At 50.3% G+C, this 20,219-nt stretch overlaps 1 protein-coding gene across 1 annotated transcript in view; it reads right to left on the bottom strand.

The window, feature by feature from the left end:
- HEG1 (heart development protein with EGF like domains 1) overlaps window positions 1-1,045 on the bottom strand; it is a 30,882-nt gene extending 29,837 nt beyond the window's left edge. Inside the window, exon 1 of the mRNA XM_075710379.1 lies at window positions 898-1,045. Within this exon, the coding sequence (XP_075566494.1) occupies window positions 898-1,045 (148 nt within the window). The remainder of the gene's footprint in view (window positions 1-897) is intronic.
- Window positions 1,046-20,219: the final 19,174 nt, after the last annotated feature.

Below are 20,219 nucleotides of genomic sequence, written 5' to 3'. Positions count from 1 at the left end.
CAGTAACACCGAGGCCAAGCTCTGATCTCATTTACACTAGAGAAAATTTTGCATAATCAAAACACAGACATGAAATTTGTTTTTGGATTCACACCAGTGGAAATTACATTGGTCCGTGGGGCCAAACGCTGAAGCACACCTTTGTGTGCATTCAGTTCAGCACCCCCACGCTTTTTTTGTGTATTAGGAGAAATAAATCTTTAAAGGAGGAAAAAAAAAAGAAAAGCCTTAAATAAATAACTGTTGGAGATATGTGCAGCATGGAGTCCATGGGAGGAGTGTGTAGGTCTCCAGAGTTGATGGCCAGCTGGAGCCCAGCACAGCCCATGTGCCCCATCCCAAGGGCGTGATGGGAGCAGGGGGGGCCCCGCAGCTCTTCCCCTCTCTCCACCCAGCCAGTGCTTGCTGGATGCTTGACCTCAAATCCCACTGCCTCCAGAGAGCCAGCATGAAGCTATCTGCAGGGCAAACAGGAGTGTTGGCATAACCCATCCAGCCACCACGAGGCACCAAGACAGAAGAGATCAACATATGGTGTGGACTACACGGGCCATCCAGGTGCTGAAGCACCCCAAGGTGATGGACATTTTGGCATATCTGACGTTAATATCTACCAGAACATGAGAAACAAGATGGAGAACAAGTTTGTGCATTTGCAGGTCCATTTTCTGTGAGCAAACATGGCTGGAGCCCCTGCTCCATCCTAAAAGCATTTGGGTGTGCTCTCTTGCTCTTGCTAGAAGGCTGCTCCAAACTCCCACCTCTCCAATCATCCAGAATCATTTTCTCCTTTCATTAGAAAATGAACAAACACACTAATGGAACAAATGTTAGTTCCCAAGCTAGCATTATCCTTTAGCTTAGCTAGCTCTTCCCCTCCCTCTGCTTGCTCCTCACCATGCTGATGTGTAACAGCACCAATCTCATCCCCTCTTTGCCCAAGTTTCTTCTGCATTTCTACCATCTGCTGTATCTCATGGACCCAAAAATGACTTCTCCCAGGGAGGTCAACAGGCTTCACGTGCTTTATGGGATCTGTGTGCATCTCTAGAATATAAACATGTTCCCAAATCGGGCCCTAAGCGAGGACTGAAGGTGTTACTCAGTAGCCAACTTCTCGGCTCAATCATCAGCGCTGACCGCCAGCAGCAGCAGCAGGACTTGGTGCAGTAGCTGTAACTTCAGTCTTGGGTCTGCCATCCAGCCTGATACCGCCTGGAGCAGAACATCTACTGACAGCTGCCATGAGCTGTTCCAGCGAGATTTGCCAGGGGAATTGGGGTTTACAGCCCACGGTACCAGCCAGGGCTGCGCAAGGATTTCCCTGCACGCTGGCCACATGAAAACCAGCAGCGACTGTCCCTCCCCTACATTACATCCCCGAGGTTCGTCTGGCACTGCCGCCTCAGATGCTCTTCAAAGTCCACAGCAAGTCAAAATGACTCCAAATCATGGCTGCATCATCTGAAATGGCAAGATCCCAGTTTTGCCCATCTTCCTGATAACCAAATCAAAATCTCTGGGCTGGAATAGCCCATATCATTCTCCACTCATTGAACAGGAAGAGTAGAAGCCTGGCTAGAGAAACTGCAATTTAGGGTGGCAGGGTCTGAAGCCTCTCAAGAAACTGAAAAAAGTCATATAGGAAGAGGAACTCTTCCCACTTTGCAGCTCGAAGATCCACCAGGCTACAGGACATAACCTGCCTGGCACGCAAATACCATCTCAAATCAGGGCTGTGGATGATACACAGGCAGCGGCTAAAGGCACCGCTCAGTCTCTGCCCAAAAGCTCTGATGTTCAAGGTTAAGCCTTGTACATCTGTCCTTGGCCTCCAAGCACTTTCTGTAAGAAATCTGTGCCTCGGAGAAACCCCCATGGGACACCTACTCCTCCTTGTCTTGTGTGTCTCCTTTGGGGTTGCTGTACTTGCCATGCCAGCGGTAGAAATTTTGGGAGCAGTCTCCTCCCTCTTTCTGCAATAGCTTCAGTGGGAACTCAGCAAGAAAAAAGAGATCTGTAAGTAGGACAGTCTGCATTTCATCCCAGGAGTCTGCGCACCACGAGGCCCAAGGAGACAAGAGCTGCAGTGGAACAGAGCCCCTCGGGTGCCTTTAATGACAGCCCTAGCCATGGCTGCGATGCCCACCTTGCCGAGCAGCTGCTGGCGTTTGCATCCTGCCCTGCCCCATGAGGCAACTCCTGTCCCATGTAACAAGCTGCTTGTTATCGCCCCTTGGATGAAGGGATGGCGAAGTCACAGGGGTTGCTCACTACGCTCATTTGCAAGCCAATACCCAGCCTGTAATTGTAGCCCGCAAGTCCATTTATAGCAGCCCTGATGCTGAAAAATTTGGGTGTGCTGGAGGGCGGGCACACTGAATTTCCCTCTGTTCCCCTCTCGCTAAAAGCTTTCAGCTGTGCAACCCATGCTTACGGTGCCCCAGCAGCCGGCTTTGCTGCACAGAAAAAAGGCAAAGCAGCATTTACTTAAAGAAACCCTTAGGGGATGAGAATAGACAGAGGGAAATTTGCTTTCTCAGGTTGCCAAGTCATTTGTCAACAAGCACTCCAGCCAGGCACACTAAAATATATAGCGGGGCACTGCAGCAAGCATTTAATTGCCACTTCTTAAAAATAACCCTGGAAATGCCAGCAAGCAGTACCTTCAGCTATGACCCTTGATTGAACAGCAACTGGTTTGAAAGTAAAATGCTGCTGGTTGCTTGTCTGGTTGCTGTTCACCCTGCAAATCCACCCCGGAGTTTTCTCTATCCTCTTCTGGCTCTGCAGAGCTGCTGGGAACAAAATGAAGCAAAACCCTTCCCCTTATCATGGGCGCCAGCAAACCTGGCTTTGAGTGCAGCCAGGGAGTGGATGGGCTGAATAAGAAGGTATTATTTACACAGGCTTTTTAGAGTCATCTGGCATTTTTAACTCTGCCCTGCAAGGTATGCCAGGCGCCGGTGCAGGGAAGAAAACCTTGTGCCAGCACGGGCTCCGCTCCCTGGTTTGGTGGGTGCAGAGCATAAGCCGTGCTGGAAAATCCCACAGCATGTAGTAAGGAAACCTGAAAAAATCAGGCTGCTCAATAAAATAGACATGAAGTCTCAACTCATCACAAAGTCATCAAGCCTGCCAGGAGTGCAAGACAACTGCAATCTCCTCTTTGACTTGCCTGCAGAAATTAGCCTCCAAAGATGACCCTCCGTGGGAGTGGATGGACCAGATGCAAACTTCTTCCAAAAAAATAAGCGCAGGACCATCTGGCCTCCCCTGATGCATAAAAGGCTTAAAGCAGAGCAGCCCTTTAGCTCAGGTACCAATTTGTCACTAGCAATTTCATCACGTCCTAAGCTGCCAACTGCTTTCTGTGTTTTAAGTCCACACAGCCACAGCCACCAAGAGAATTATTTGACTTCCAGCACAAAACCCTCCTGCCACCCGCCAGACCAGTGTTTTCCTTCCCAGTTAAAACTCGCAGTGATGCTCACCAGACAGGTCGAGGCTCGGAGTTACTTTTTCTTCGCAAGCATAACAACTCCGTGGCTTGCTGGGAGCTGAGTTAGAACGTGGCCAGGACAAACAGATCAAGTTCCAGCTGATTTCTCGAGGCTTTGGGTTTGCCCCTGGCAGCCCGGCTGGATGTCTACCTTGTGAGACTCCTGAAAAATCCCTTTTGGACTAGTGATTTTCTGTCTGCATCCCTGGGTGCAGCACAGGCATTGCCCTGGCTAGGAGGTGGCTGCAGCCGGGTCAACTTCATGGTGATGCTCAAGGCTCAACCATGGGATAGCATAACACCAAAAAGCACAATCCTGTAAGTTTTCAGCAGTGGTTGCGATCTCTCACGGACATTTTAGGGCAGGGAGTGAGGAGGGATGTATCCTGCTAATGCTAGGGGAGCAGGATCCCCGCAGACAGCATTTGGCAGGAACATCACAGCCGGTCAAGGCATACCACGAGCTATCCCAGCCCCGCTGCTTTCTTGCAGACGGGATTTTTCTCCTCAAAGGGCAGAAAAATACTCCCTTGACTGGGGAACGCAAATTTAATCTGTGTTTGCACACGAGGAAAACCAAGAGTGGTTGCTTGGCTGCCCAGAGCAGCCCATCACCCCAGAGCTGTCCCTCCTCGGGAGGGTGGTGATTCCCTGGGGACCATTCCCGGTACGGCCGCCCATGCGGTGGCTGTTTTGCCAGGGCTATGGCCACCCTGGAAGCAGCCCATGCTGAGCTGAGCGCGCGTGAAGCTAAAGCAGGCTCCTCCCGAGGACAGGCAGCTATAATTATAAAGCCCACATCTGTTAATGTTGCATAATCTTAACATCATCCGAGGCTCGCAGAGGGAAACAAACCTCATCTCAACTTAGAAAACTCCTTGCCGGCTGTAGGAAAAGGTTAGGAAGAAAGGCAGGCTGTGAGGGAGGAGAAGCGGGGAGCAAAGCCGGGGCTGCTGGCCCCGCAGTGGGTGGCACGGGTGGCTGCTGGTCCCCGCCGGGGCCGGGGCCAGGCTCTGCGCTGTGTTTTGAACGGCTGCTGCGGATGTCGGGATCATGGGTGGAGGCCTGTTAGGAGCCAAGTGAGTTTGTGCGAACAAAAGCTACAGCCCTAAATCTGGACTGTCCAGGGCTCTCTGGGATTTTCAATTTCCTTCCTTGTTCTTGCCCTGAAAGAAGCAGTTCGAGGCGGGGGGGGGGGCTGAAATGGAGCTTAAAAAAAAATTTCATACTTGAGACGGGTCAGTTGAGCATAAACACGTTGATAATATTGCTTGGGGAAGGTCCCTCGTGTGCACTAAGCACGGGAAGAATGCGAGAGGTTTTTAACCACATGCGGCCAACCCTTTTTTGCTAATTCTTTCAATATAATATAATATAATAAAAGGAATTATTCAGGCTGGATGAAGAAAGGTGGTGAGCGAGGGTGGACAGGGAAGAGAAGAGGTGCAGGAAAGCCCTGCTGGCACCTCCCACCCTGCTGCGGGGCTCGGTTTGGATGGGGTGCCCTATAGATGCATCCCCCCGCAGTGCATTGCTCTGGTCCTCATGCTCCTCCTCCTCTCCCCACCGGGTACCACACAGTGCAAGACAGCAATTTGCAGGTTGTTAAATCATTTTAACCATAATATGAAGGATTTATGCAGCCACCAAAAGGTGGCTGGAGCCTTAATATGTCAGCTTGAGAAAGGTGATGGGGGCTTAATGCCAGCAGCAGACCCTGGAAGCTCTGAGTGCCAAGGGGTGGTTAATGCCTACCTGGCTGCTACAGATGATGGATGCCCATGGGGCTGGGGACATCGGCATTGTCCTCAGCCTTTCCTATGCTGGGCCATGGCACTTTGCTTGCAGTGCTGCTTTATGAGACAAAAACACACTGCACTTCCACACCACCTCCCCTCCGGGACCTGTAAAACCACGGAGGATGCTAAAGGCCATTCTTGCTTCCTACCCTTTTTTTCATGATCCCAGAGCCTGATGCTCAGAGATGCCATAAGAAAAAAAAGGACCCAATTATTGCTCTTAAGAGCAGTATCCTAAAGCAGAGGAACAGGTACTCCAAAATAAAGAGCACACAGAAACCTGTGGTTGTTTCCAAAAGCGTGGGATGCATGCATACGGCCTGCCTGCAAGCAGGGATAAAACCTGCCCAGTGCAGGGACAGGATATTGTCCTGCTTATCCAGTGCTTTCCAGCCTCTTAATTTTGGTGTCCTAAACATCTCCCTGGGGAGGTGCAGGCTCCCAGATCACCCGTTCAAACCTATGAAACCCTGAGTTTCTTATTCATCTTTGTGGGCATTTTGGGTTCAATCCACAGATCCCTGGGGCCACGTGGACCTACACTGCCTGAAAACCACCGTCCAGGACTCAGAGCAGTGCCTTAAACCTCTTTTCATGGGTGTTTGTTTTTACATAGCTTTTGGCAACTGAATTTAAAAAAAAAAATCATGTTTTCTTGTCAAGTCTTCGGAAAACATGTTCAAATACAAGTCCACTTCCAACAGGGATAAGCTGTCTCATGACTACCCATACTCCCAAAAAACCCCATAACCATGCCGAGACTCTAGTAAAATCCCAATCCAGCCAGCCAGCCAGCCAGCGAAGAGGAACCGAGCCTCCAGCCCCAGCGAGGCCTTGGGACCCATGCCCTTCATGCCTTTCCTGAGCAAAAAGCCTGAAATAGCTGTGTTCGCTTGCTTGCTGGCTCATTTATTTTCTACCTTGAAAGTATCCCCTCTGGTGTTGTCTCCCAGTGCTAAGGCCAGAAAAGCCCCTGCAGCCCCAGGGGGTGTGAAGGCAGCTCTGCCCCAGCACCGGCTGATGGGGCCCAGGAGCGCTTACCAAAGGGATTTCTTTCTTACTTTTCAGTAAACATTAATAAAAATAAGCCAGAAGAAATCTCCCAAATGGCACGGCTCTCTAAGCATTCGCATCTCCTCTCCGTCCCTTCTCCCACCACCCTGGGATGCCAAAACGTCTCCAACCACCCTGCCTGCACCGCAGATCCCAAATGCTAAAACCCAGCAACAACTAATTCACTTCTAAACCCTCAGGGCTTTTCTGTAACACCTTGCAGAGATGTTACAGAAAATATCACCCACACAGCGCTTCTCCTTCCTCTTTCCAGGGTTTTTAAAGTCCCCTGGAAGCTTTGCTCGGCGGGAAGGCAGCCGTACGCTCACCACTGCTCATGAGGGCAGAGCAAAAGCTGTGCAGGGACCCAGCCCGGTGTCATTTTAACTTGTGCTCCCATCCGAGGGCAGTGCTGCTGGAGACTGTCAGACGGCTCAGGGAGGAAGTCTCCTGGCAGGGCTCCACCAAAGTGGAGTTGCTAGGTCACTGGAACAATAAAAAGGCAAGAAAAAACATCCTGGCTGCAAAAAAGAAAGGGAAAAAAAAGGAAAAAAAGCCATGGCAGTGTGTACAGCGCTGGTTAAGTGGAAAGAAACGGGGCTGGAGAAAGCAGGATGATGCCGCTGCTGGCTTTTGTAAGCAGACAACTTTAATTTCTAACATGGACCTTTCTCCAGAGTGCTCGCACAAATAAATCCAGAAACCTGGAATTCGTCTGCAACATTTGCAATTGGTAAAAAATCTCACATGGGACTTGCTAGAACAATATTTCCAGGGGACCTAGCCTGCTGCTGCTATGGAGAAATTAATTACCCTTTTCATGTTAACTAGGGCATCACACTCCATCGTATAGATCTCGTGCACCATCACACGCACCCAGCAGCTGCCCACGTTCATTTAAACTGGGTAATATAAGAAAACTGCCTCCAAGCAGGGCTATATTTCAGCAATAAAGGGATGAGCAGCCTCACAAGGTGCAGAGCGCTGTGCAGCCTCAGGGCTTGGGCTCCTCCGTAAAGAAAGGTACTAGCAGCTTAGAAGCTGCAGGATGAAATTTTGGTTTCTGAAAAGTTTAATTTCAAGGCCAGAAGGGAGCATTAGCTCATTCCATCTGACCTCATGTATAACCAAAGTCACTCCATGTAGCTTATTTACTCCCACCAGAAGCTCAGTGGTTTGTATTTAACTTAAACAGATCTTGAAGGTTTGAAAACCCAACTATTGGTATTTGTGATTATTTGGGATTGTGCTTAAAAGCACCAGAACTACTGGCCAAAGCACAGGTTTTTCTGCACAAAACTTCAAGGCGTGTCAATAAGCGATGCCCAGCAGTGTGAAGCATACGTGCAGCAGGAGCCGTCCACCTCAGGAGCCGAGGACTCTGGCCTTTTGGCAGACCCAGTAGAAAACAAGGTGGTATTTTCATGTCAGACTCTAGAAGCAAAACCACAGGTCTCTGCTCCAAAGTGGTCTGAGCCCAGGAGCTGCTTCCCACAGCCAGGAGGGGACAATAAATATCAGGAAGACAGAGGAAGGAGTAGCTAAAGCGGTGCTGCCATGCTGAGAGGCCATGCCAGGAGCAGGGGGGGCTGCCACAGGGTCCCAGGAGCTGCATGATGCTGCCCACTGCCGCAGGGTGGACTTTGGTCCAGGTGTCTTGATAAGAGCTTCACTCCAGCAATGCACTTAAGAGCTCTCCGGGGAACTATTCTCTGTGTTTAATGCTAAGCACACGCCAAAGAGCTTTGCTGGCCGTCAGCCGTACCAGGGATGATGACCAACCTGGGAACTGAGTAACTGCTCAAGGACATGGTGGGGACGAGAGGGATGACGGACCCTCTGGGATGCAGGAGGATCATGAGGCCACCTAGGCATGGATGCAGTTTGGTGAAACACAGATACAAGGCTCGCTGGATTCTTCCCTCCATGTGGGCTAGTAAAACCCAAACCCATCCAAAGGGAAATACTGATGGTGGCCCAAGCCTTATACCCAGGTCTTGCCTCCCCGGTGAAGGTGGGATGCAGGGCATGGTGTCATGGCAGTGGAACCATGGATCCTCTTGTGGCTCCCACTCTTCCAGCAAGGGATGGTGAGACTTGGCAGGAGATGGAGAAAAAGGCAAACAGGCAAAAAAGTAAAGCAGCTTACAGAGAAATTAATCCCCAGAAGAGATAAGGGCCCCCAACTCCCTTCCCCCATCTGCTGCAAAAGGATGATGATCTAAATCGCATTTCCTAGATGACACCACGCTGATCTGTCGCCGGAAGTGGCGGTGGCAGCACTCAGAATGGCGTCAGACCTCCTTCTGCCAGGGGACGAGCCAGGTCCTTCCCCCCGGCACCCGCTGGCCGGTCACCACTGCCACCACGGAGGAGCAGCGTGCCCCAGGGTGGCTGGAGCGGGCGTCCCTCCCGCTCCCCCGCGCCGCTCTCCACTGCCCCTGCGGTCACACGTTTCCTCTCTGAGAATCAGGGGGGAAGGGATTTACCATTTCCAGTGCCTTTCTGCATGTGTTTCAGGGAGGCTGAAAACAAGATGCCTTCTTTTGGCTGCGCGCGGGGCTCTGCTCTGCAGCAGGCAGCCCCGCAGCCAAGCCCTGTGGCCAGCAGTGGAAACAGGTGATGGAAAAGGGCAGGATTGGGCTGTCACTGAGGACACACAGGGAGTCAGGGTCAGGTCACAGCCTATCTTGATGCACACGGGCACTGTGTGCTAAGCAAGGCAGCGCAGAGGATCAAGAGGCCAGATATCTGCGCCCAAACCCTATCTACCCACACACTGACCCATATTAACCAGCACAGAGCCATGTCATACCAACTGCCTTGGCATGTTCTTGCCATAAAGTGGCCATCAACTTCAGTCTTAACCCAGCATGTGACGCAGCTTACCCAGCACCGTACGATCTCCAGGCATACCAGCAATTTGCAGGACAGGATTATGAGGATCTCTGTCTGTACAGTCCAGACTGTTCTCAGAGGCCATGAAATTGCTGGTACTCCCATTCCCCAGGTCAGAAGCCTCCTGGCCTTCATTTGTCTTTCTTCATGCACCATATTTTCTCCATATCCCTCAGAAAAGACCATCTTCATGATTATTCTGCACTCTCTGATCAAGTTTCCCTCCTAAGAAACATCCTTTCAAAGGGCTTTTATCTGCAGGGTTGGCTGCCAGTCTAATACTGCAGCCCCATTCTGTATTTGCTGAAAGAGCTGATAATGTTCTAAAAAGAATTAACATTTAGATGTTAGTCCTGTAACTGAATCCGAATCAAACAATGATGACTGTTCAAATGCCTAAAGCAGAGTTATTTTCCTTTAAGCTCTTCCAAGCTTGTACCAGGGGTAAGGAGCTTTCTAAAGATGCCTTTGTGAGCACCAGCTACTGAAACCCCTCTCCTTGTCCCTCCAGACACAGATACAATTATGCCCCGCTCCTGCACAAAGATAGAGGCTGAATTACAAGAGCAGTATTATGCTCCACAATCACAGGCCTTGATTCCAATTGACAAGGAAAGCAAATCACGTGCAGTTGGTTTGCTGATGTTTCCACTCCTGGAAATTCATTCCCATCACAGGGGTAGAAATTAGTTCAATACCAGGTTTATCTTTTGCATTACCTCCCCAGATCGCTAAATTACCTTAACTTGTCAGTTCATGAGATCTTACAAGTTTTGCAGGGTCAAACCTGGCCACCACTTGTATGGGATATCTTTCTTTGCAGAAGGTTTAACTACCGGCTGCTACAGTTTCGCTGATAAGAAAGTGTTTTCTTACCTATAATGGCATGGATGTAGTGGGACAGCTATTCAGAGATGCTGTGAAACCCTTCTCTGGAGTAAATTTTTTAAAATGTGTTAGATAAACATCTTTGGGGGTGATCCTGCAAGGGGAGATGCCTTGAGACTTTTGCTTTTATAGAGCACTCAAAACCAAATGAAAAACCCCTCAAATATCCAAACTCCAACCTCTGCTCCCCAACTCCAAGAAGTGCTGTCCTCTCCCAAAACAGGTCCTTGCACCCTGGGTGAGCTGCAGTACCCTCCTGCTAGGCTATCACTGAAGGTATCTTTCCGATAATATATTGAAGGCAAATCTTCCACACAGTGTGATTCATCCCCGCTTCAGCGAAGTTCAACAGAGTGTGATGTTTCACGCCGGTCCTCAGGGCTTAAGAGATTTTCCACAAGAGGAAGGGTGTTAACGCCAGCATCCTAACAAGCGGTGACGTGGATAATTGTGGTCTATAGATCCAAATTCCTCTTGTCACTCCAGATGCAGAAGTGCCTTTTAGCATGCTCTTCAGGAAAAAAAGAGCTCTCCTTTGCTACCAGCAACCCAAAGGAGCCTGCCCATCAGTCCAAAACTCCTGCACGAGGTTTCTTCCATGGCCTGGAGATCCCTGAGGGAATCTGAGTGTCATTCTGGTAGCAGAAATGACAACCATGTCTGCCTCGTTATAGAGGCAAGAGGTCAGACTGATTCCTGTAACGGCCTTTAAAACCTCTGCCATCACAGCATGCTGAAAAATGCTGAGAAAAACGCCCTGAATGTGTGTGTGTGCGCAACACGATGTCTGCTGGGAGATGCAGCCTGGGCTGCACCCCTGGGACAACCGTTAGCCCTGCCAAGTGAACCCTTCATGCAGTTTGCACGCCTTTCTGTCAGACCACTTAAAATTCCTCCTCAGTCCTTTCCTAGCTGATTTCATCCCAGAGATAAATTAGCTCAGGGTTAAAAAGGAAAGGGTATTTTCTCCCAGACCTCAACTGCAAGAGCCTCGTTGCCATCTAACCACTGTGCAAAAGGTCCCTCAAACATCTCCATGTTTGCCTCGGCAAAAGAACCACAAAGGTCACAGCATTTCCAGAGGACTTTTTGCAAGCACTGACTTGGGAGCCCAAGATGGGGTGCTCATGCAGAAGGGCCAAGGGAAGGACCTGCAGCATCTGGTTGCACTGCAAGTCACACGGTCACCCTCAAACAGCTTAAACTGGCCATACCACAGTTGGGCTGCTGCGAAAGTAGTTTTAAAAGTCATCCTAGCTTCATGTCCTTGCAAAGAATGAAAAGACAGATGGATCTTGCTTCTCCCAGAGGACTGTCAATCTGCCAAGGTCAAGGCGCTTGCACAGGTATTCGGACAGCTGGACAGAAAACAACTGGGTTTACACCCAATTTCCCTGCTGCATTGCCCTGCGTTTCTTTGCACACTCTCTCTTTTCCTAGCAAAGCAAGACTATTAAGATGGTTGCACTTCTCCTGCAGACACACAGGCAGAGCCCTGCCAAGCAGGAGTGTCTGAAACGGCCCCTCTGTCTGGACTCAAAATCCTCTGGAGATCAGCTTTGAACTAGTGGTATTTTTAAATACAGCCAACCTGGACTTCTTGTGTGTCTCCTGGATTTGCAGCTCACGTTTTCAGGGGGTTTTTATCTACCACCTCGACAGCCAGAAGCTCTTTTTCTCCCCCTCTAAGTGATTCTCCTGTAACGAAAACTCCAGGAGTTGGGGTTTTAAGGAGAGACAGCCAAATCTTAGGAGGCTCTCAACACAGATCCTGACTTCTGGCAGCAGCGCTCCCTCACCCACAGCTGAGATGCTGACTGCAGCTCCAGAGATGCTTAAGTAACCAACTGCAAAACTATTTATCAAATTACTCCAAGTCAAGGGCACAGTGGATGCAGAAGCAGATAGAACCCTCCTCAACAGCCCTGCCTGCGTAGAGGACAGGCAACGGGGAATATGTTCATCCGAAGCCATGGGAGGGACTGGGGGTGGCAGCATGGGAGCAGCAACAGCTTGTAGGATATTTCCTAAAGCGCCCTGCTTATAGGAAATAAGTTGGGGTTTGCCTTTCAAGCACTTTTTAAATTATATTTTTATCTCTCATGCATTTGATACTGGTTTCTGAAGAGATGAAGCTCCTGAGACAGGTTTTTCTGTTCTCCTACATTGAAGCAAATTAGCTTGGAAGGCAGAGACCTCCTGGACAAGCTGGAGAGGTGGGTCTATGTGAACCTTTTGAGGTTCAACAAGTCCAAGTGCAAGGTCCTGCACCTGGGACGGGGCAGCCCCCAATATCAATACAGGCTGGGGGATGAAGGGATTGAGAGCAGCCCTGCGGAGAAGGACTTGGGGGTACTGGTGGATGAAAAGCTGGACATGAGCCAACAATGAGCGCTTGCAGCCCAGAAAGCCAACCGTATCCTGGGCTGCATCAAAAGCAGCGTGGCCAGCAGGTCGAGGGAGGGGATTCTGCCCCTCTGCTCTGCTCTGGTGAGACCTCACCTGGAGCACTGCATCCAGCTCTGGGGCCCTCAGCACAAGAAGGACATGGACCTGTTGGAGTGGGTTCAGAGGAGGGCCACAAAAATGACCCGAGGGCTGGAGCACCTCTCCTATGAGGCCAGGCTGAGAGAGTTGGGGTTGTTCAGCCTGGAGAAGAGAAGGCTGAGGGGAGACCTTAGTGCGGCCTTTCAGTACTTAAAGGGGGCCTACAGGAAGGATGGGGACAATCTTTTTAGCAAGGCCTGTTTTGACAGGACAAAGAGTAATGGTTTTAAACTAAAGGAGGGTAGATTTACACTGGATATGAGGAAGAAATTTTTTACAATGAGGGTGGTCAAGCACTGGCACAGGTTGCCCAGAGAGGCAGTGGAGGCCCCATCCCTAGAAACATTCAAGGTCAGGTTGGACGGGGCTCTGAGCAACCTGATCAAGTTAAAGCTGTCCCTGCTCACTGCAGGGGGGTTGAGGTAGATGACCTCTAAAGGTCCCTTCCAACCCAAAGCATTCTATGAGTCTATGATTCTAAGACAGCAAGTTCCTACAGGTCTCATGAAGACAGGCACTTTGCTAGAGATGACTCCAGTAAGGGTCCAGCTTGGGGAGCTGCTGCACCCAGACCAAGGAGGGTCCCTGTGCTTCGGTTCACACCCTGGCCATGGGACCTGTACACACTCAGCACCCACAGAGCCCAAAATAAACCACAGCACTCGCTAACACTGCCCACCCCGTGGCAAGCAGAAGAGAGCAAACCACGGGTACTGCTCACAGAGTAACTTTATCAGATGTGCCTCCCTTGCATGGGTTTGCCCAAATACTGACAGCTCTAAAAATGAACCTCTTTCTCCCCTGGTTTTACACAACCAGACTTTTGACCCCAGCACCCCAGTCAGTGGAAACATTGCAGTTGTCTTCCCTTCCTCCAGCTGATCCCTATGCTCACCCTGGCTCTGCCTGCCCCTTCTCCAAGCTCTTCAGGACCAAGGATGACTGCCACCACGTCCATCACCCAGCTGAGATAAAAAAAAATTAACAGCAAAGACAGAATGTGACCCAAGATCCTAAAATCTGCATTATAAACCTCACAGTTTTCAGATCCTACAAGAGGTCCTCATTTTAAGCAGGAACTGGATCTTATTCCCTATTTCCCTGGTGCTCTCCTGAGCACTTCAGTAGACTGGGTCTGACAGCAGCGTTACTGTAATGCAGGCAACAGCTACGCTAACAGCTTGGAGGAGCTGAAGTTTACAGAGCTTCCTTTACTCAAGGGAACTGCATTTTTCTAAGATTATATTATTTCTTGGGCTGGTCGCTCAGTAATACAACATCATTTCCCTTTTGGGTGGGAAAGTTCTCTCCTTGTCCTTGGACGCAAATGATTTCAGCCTGAAAGGATGAACGCGAACTCTCTGCATAATCAAAGAGCTGTAAGTGAACCGTGCCCCTTGCTGAAGCAGCGGGACATTATGGTGTAACACCTGGGCACTAAAAATACATAGCGATGGGTGTACACACATCAGCTGTATGTATGCAGAGCAGGGGGAGAGGGAAGGGTGGCCAGATGTGACAAAACCATTTTCTCATGATAGGCATCCACAGACTTCATTCTTTCACTGAGCCTGTGCTTTTAGCCCTCCTGCATCTGCTCTGGATGAATATCCCAGCAAATGAACCTCTAATATTTATGGAAACAGCAAATTACAATGCAAATGTTGCAAAACTGCTCAGAGAAATAAAAATTTGAATTTGTAATCAGGTCTACTGCCACTGAAAATTCGATTCTGCCTTTTATGCTCAGCTGATCAGGAAAGAGAAAAAACGTATTGTATGACCTACATCTTCAATCGAATGTAAATAACAGGGGCTGTAGTTGGGGTATTAAGGCCTCATGACGAGCTTGCTCATGAGCTACAGACTATGGATTTTGTATCGGATATTATCAGGGGAATATTACAAACGACCAACCTTTAATTCGCTTGGAGCACCTTCTGACCCTTGGGCTGGTCAAACTGCCACGAAAGCTTCTTTGCACCATTGCAACAGCAGAAAGACACGATAACAGGCGCCAGGATCTGGCCGTGCCTCCTTCCCGAGGAGCTCTGTGCGTGTCCAAGCGGATCAGCCCAAGCACGAGCAGTGCCATTAGTCTCCGCAAGACACCCTGACCCACCCAGACCCTCCTCAGCCCTCCTACCTGAGAAGCTTTCTTGAAACTATGTGCGGAAGCAAAGCCAGAATCCAGAGGGTTTACACTAGCTATCTATGATCCATCCAGCTCCAGATCATTTCCCCAGGGTATTTAGGAGGCTGCAGCCCTGCCCTGAGCACCCCATGCATGGCAGGGGCAGCCGGACTGGGCGCAGCATGCCGTGCTCCCTCTTGCCTCCTTGCAGCAGCAGAGATACAGGCAAAAAGCATTTCTGTGCTGCAAAAAGGCAGGAGGCTCAGCCATAGCTGAGCCCTACCACTCTGTACCTATCCTTATTTTGGAAATGGTACGCAGCTACCGTTGGTGGGGAACCCACAGCACCAGCCAATGGGTCCCTCCAGCAGCGACTCCAGAAGAGCAGCAGACTTTGGTGGTGCCTTAGTCTCTACACCACAGCACTGAAACACTATTGCTAAACTGACAGATTTTATTGGCTTGATTCACTTGTTATAGAATCATAGAATCATAGAATCGTTTAGGTTGGAAAAGACCTTTAAGATTGTCCAGTCCAACCATTAACCTACACTACCAAGTCCACTCTAAACCAATCAAGGGTAGACTAGACTAAACCATGTCCTGAAGTGCCACATCTACCCGTTTTTTGAACACTTCCAGGGATGATTGTTAACTGATATAGTTCTTTATTCTGTGCTTTTTTTTATTAGCTTGGATGAATGCTTCATAAATAAAACCATCACGACCAGACTGATGCTACTAAGGCCTCAGTCCACTTCTGTACAGCCGTAAGAGCAGTGAGCGGGGCCAGCAGCAGCCCCCGCAGAAGCCACGCACGGCCCCGCAGCCCCGGCTGGCCGGCAGCAGCACCCACGCAGGCAGCCAGCATGCACCTACAGTCGCCAGGTTTTGGTCTCTGCTTTCACCCCCGGGAGGGCTTAGCACCTGGTTTGGTAGCTCAGAGGCAGAGCAATCCCCTGCTCCTATTGCCCAGACACCTCCTGAAATCCCTTTTGCAGGATTGCCTGAAACGCTGTGGGTTTGAAGAAGCGGCTTTACATTTCAGACACACAGGCACTGTCCCAGCCACGGCAGCACCCATTTGAGTTTTGCACTGCAACCACACCAAGACCAACTGCCTTTCTAGCTTGGTACTACACCCCCTGCACTAAATGAGCATAATCCTCTGCCACCTCCTGGAGATGTGATGGTGATGGAGCCATTAGCCTCTGCACCGCACTCAGCCACTGTGACATGCCCCCTGTAGATGAACGGGATGGGGAGGATGGAGGCAGCATGCAGAACACCTTGGGAGCTCAATCACGGAGGGTTTCAGACTGCCGGCCCAAAAATTGGGATCTGTAAGAGCAGGTGAAGGAAGCAAGTTGTCCCAGAAACGCTACGCTCCTCTAAACTCAGATTCTGCAACTTTCGATACTGAAAATAATATTCGCTGAGGAAGGCACACCTGGCATCAGCCCCCACAGACATAACAGCAACCGCCCGTCTCCCTCATCCTCCCAGCCATGAGAGAAAATTAAAGCAAATTAAATTATCCCTCTGAAGTGGTGATGGCTGCTGGAGCAGAGCACGCTGCACACGCCTGCTGAATGGGCGCAGGCTGGCTGTGGTGGTTTGCTACTGGAAATTAAACTTTGCGGAGAGCCCAGTAACGGGCTTTAGCTACAGCTCTCCCCGTACCCGCTGTGCCCTGGTCACAGCTTAGCGCTCGCATTCACTGCATACGGAGGTGTAAATCAATACACATCACTGTGTGCTCCCTGCCAGTCGGGTTACACAATTATCTCTTGGACCGTATTCATTTACCACTTAAATATTACGTGAAGTGCTTTTACAGACTGATGCAAACCCAGCCAGTAGTGCACGACCCTCAGGGGCTCGAGATGGGGAATGGGCAGGGAAGCTGATCTCTGATCTCCCTCCTTTTCTGAACCACTTTTTTTTTTCCTTCTCTTTTTTGCTTTTAATTACGTACTCCCAAAGGAGCAGAGCTAAATCTATACAACTCAAGGGACTTCATGTTTGCAGCACACCAATAAAATCCACTTACAGCTCACAGAGAGGAGCAGCGGAGATGCCCAAGAAAAGAAAACCCTGCAGCCTACGGGTCTTTTGATAGCAACGCGGAGGCGCAGGAGGTGACCCTTCCTTGTCCCCGTGGTGCAGGGGAGGAAGCAGCCTTCCTGTACCACCCACAGTCACCTGAATTCCTATCAAAGCTAAACAGCAGCATCTTACACTTCTCTGCACGGAGAGCCAGGCTTCTGCCCCCCAGGAGCCACAAAATACGTACTGTGAAATCTGAGGCAGGTTTGGAGACAATACAATACTTTTGTGCAAACAGACATCTTCATCACCTTCTTCCCTCGCTCCTAAATTTGCTTCTTCCACACACAGAAAGTTTCAGAGATAGAAAAATAAAAAAATACATAAATAAATGCAGGCTGTTCTGCCCCTCTAAGAGGGTTGGAAAGTTTCTTCTAGCAGCCAGCCTAAATCTCTGCTGCAAGCTAAGCTGATTCCTTCTCGGGTGATTTCACACCTTATTTCCAGGGCTCCCACCGGGAAAGCTGCAAAGAAAGGCGGCAGCTGGCACGGGAGAGGGAAAAAGGACGGAAGGACGGACACAGATGGCAGAAAAGCAGATCGATTTCTCAGGGCAAGCCCATTGCTGGCGGCCCCATGCCAGATGTAAAGGGAAAAGGGACTTTGCAGCAACAGGGGGAGACCCCAGCCATAGTGACTTTGCTGGGGGCTCGGTGCCACCTCCGCTGTCCCCATGGACACTGGAATTATTCCTATTTTACAGATGGGAAACCTGAAATAAGGAGACTTGCAGGAGGACAGAGCTTGTAACCAAACCCCTGCCCGACCCAGGCTGGCTGCAGACAGTGCCCTTCGGCTCACCCGGCGCCCATGTAAAACAGCTGCCAGGAGGAATTTCACAGAGGGGTTTGTGCTTTAACTCTACTGTCACCAGCTTTCTCACTTCCTAGTTCATCTATTTTTTTCCTATGTTCCTCTCCCCGCATTCAGCCTGTACTTTAAACAACACGCGAAAGCCATCTGTCCTCATTTCTTCACCAGACAAGCCCACGGTGGGTTTGGCAGGGAGGGGCGGCAGATGCGGTCCGAGGCGCAGGCAGGCCGGGGAAGGCAGCGAGGCTCCGCAGGGCAGCCCGGAGCCTGCCCTGCTCCCTCGCCCCACGCTTTGTGAGAGACTCAAAAGCCCCATTTCTACACCCACTGCCTCACAATCTGCTCACTAAGCCCTGCCTGAGAAAGGGCTTTTGCCGCCTAACCTCAGACTCGTTTCAAACAGAGATGTAATCTTCATTTCCACGTAGCGCTGGGGTGATGGGTTCACAAGAAAAACTCCCCGCCCTGCTTCAAGTAAGCGTTTTCAAAGGTGAAAAACATCTCAGCGGGGCAGGAGCAGTGGTGAGACAGAGAACAAGGATTTCTCAAGTGCCTACAGCTCAACCTGAGAGCGATTCAGGAGCTCCCATCAGCCCGCTCCTGTAACACCAAACAATTCCCTTGACTGACAAGCATAGAGCTGTAGCTAACAGCGAGTGAATCGCGGCTGTCAGGAGCCAGTGTAATTCATGATGCCGTTTGCTAGGGAGCGAGCTACTGCCGGGCTATTTATCACTCCTTCATGATGCGTCCCCGGCTACTTCTGGATGGGGTTGACGTGATTCACGAGCACCTGTAGCTGCTGAGCACGGGCAGCATGGAGCAAAGCCTCCGCCGCTGAGCTGGGCGGCCAGACGCTGGTAGCCAGACAAATGGCTTTTCCAGCATGCGGACAGATAGTTCGAGCTTTTCAGACTCTTAACAAAGGAAACGCATTCCTCTGCTGACTCTCAGGAGTCATCAAGGTCACAGGAAAAGATGCCAGATCGAAAGCTGAGATGAAATTAAATAGTTTTTTTTCTATCCACCGAGGAATTTGTGCAGTTCTCGTCAAATAATAGGCGAGCACTTTGCTGGCAAGTTGCAGATTTTATCTTCACAAGGTTGATAGCAGGTAAGACAGTGTTCTTCTCTCCCGGTATGGAGGGCAAACTGACACTTGGAGTGGCACAAAGAAGTGGCTGTGCTGGGAACAGACCCAAATCTCCTTCATTTCGGTTCAGTATCCTAGTCACCAGGCTGCTCTCACACAAGTGCTGTTAGTTAGGAGCTTTCTAATCCGCTGCGGGGTGCATCCAAGTTGCTCTCCCCAGCTATACATTTGGTTTAGCGTGGATACATCTTACAAAGGCACACTTTGGGTTTGCGAAGCAAACTTAAATGTTACAAAGGTAGTTTTGTCACACTTCCTGAAATTGTATAGCTCCATGAAAATAAACTTAACCCCGAGTACCAAAGCATGATATTCTCTTCACATCAGGAATTAAAAGATGAAATTTGATGGTCCAGCTCAGGCAGGCGATCAATCTTAAAACCTACTTCAAACCTACAGAGGACTATTTTGACATATTGGGTTTCCTTATACCACCTGCAGACACCCAATGCTTTCCAAACTCATCGAGAATTAGTCATCCTTAGAGCTATGTGCCTTCTTCGGCGAGTAAGTGAACTGGTTTAGTGGGTGACACTTGAAATGAGCCCTGCTTGTTCTAGGAAAATATATGGTTTATCTTATGCTGAAACCAAATTCAGCATCATCTGCAAAGCAGCAAACTAGTCATTGCTCCTGGTAACGCCGCCGTAGATGTGGCATGCAAGGAAAAATGCAGCTTTATACATGACTAATCTGACAGTCTGTAGGTGATGCAGAGAGGGTATTTATGGAGAGCTGACGGCATCTGTCCCCACACCTGGATGTGGTGAAATCAGGCCACATCTGAAGATGAGCAGTAGGTAACTCAGACCCTAAAGACCACCTACGGGAGCCACCAATTTCCCACCTGGGAAGAATTCTGGTGGGTGGACGCATGTCGGCCGTGCCCCTGGTACCCACCAGAGCCTTCTTCAAGTTCCTCTGCGAAGTTTCCACCGCTCGCCTTCGAGTCAGTCCCCGCAGCTACGACGTGTTTACAGTTTCCCACCCATGGGTTCCCATCCCAAACCTTCCCCCACTGAAGAGTTTGGCCTGTACCACGGTGGGCTGGGCAAGGTTAAAAGTGTTTGGGGGTTGCAGTTTGCAGCCGGTGCGGCTCTGGGTGATGCCGGGATGCTCAGCAACCCTCGGTCGCGATAGCGGCGGAGAGCGCGCGGGGTCCCACGCCGCGCGGGGACCCGCGCGGCGTGGGACCCCGCGCGCTCTCCGCCGCTATCGCGACCGCTGTCGGGACCAAATCCCATCCCCATCCCCATCCCCACAGCAGAGCGGGGCACTCACCCGGGCTGCCGGCGTGTCCCGCGGCGGGAGGCGAGCAAGGGC

This window comes from Pelecanus crispus, chromosome 5 (genome assembly GCF_030463565.1).
Source record: "Pelecanus crispus isolate bPelCri1 chromosome 5, bPelCri1.pri, whole genome shotgun sequence".
Lineage (NCBI taxonomy): Eukaryota > Metazoa > Chordata > Aves > Pelecaniformes > Pelecanidae > Pelecanus > Pelecanus crispus.
The sequence above is the reverse complement of the archived record's forward strand: the minus strand, read 5'-3'. Positions and strand labels throughout refer to the sequence as shown.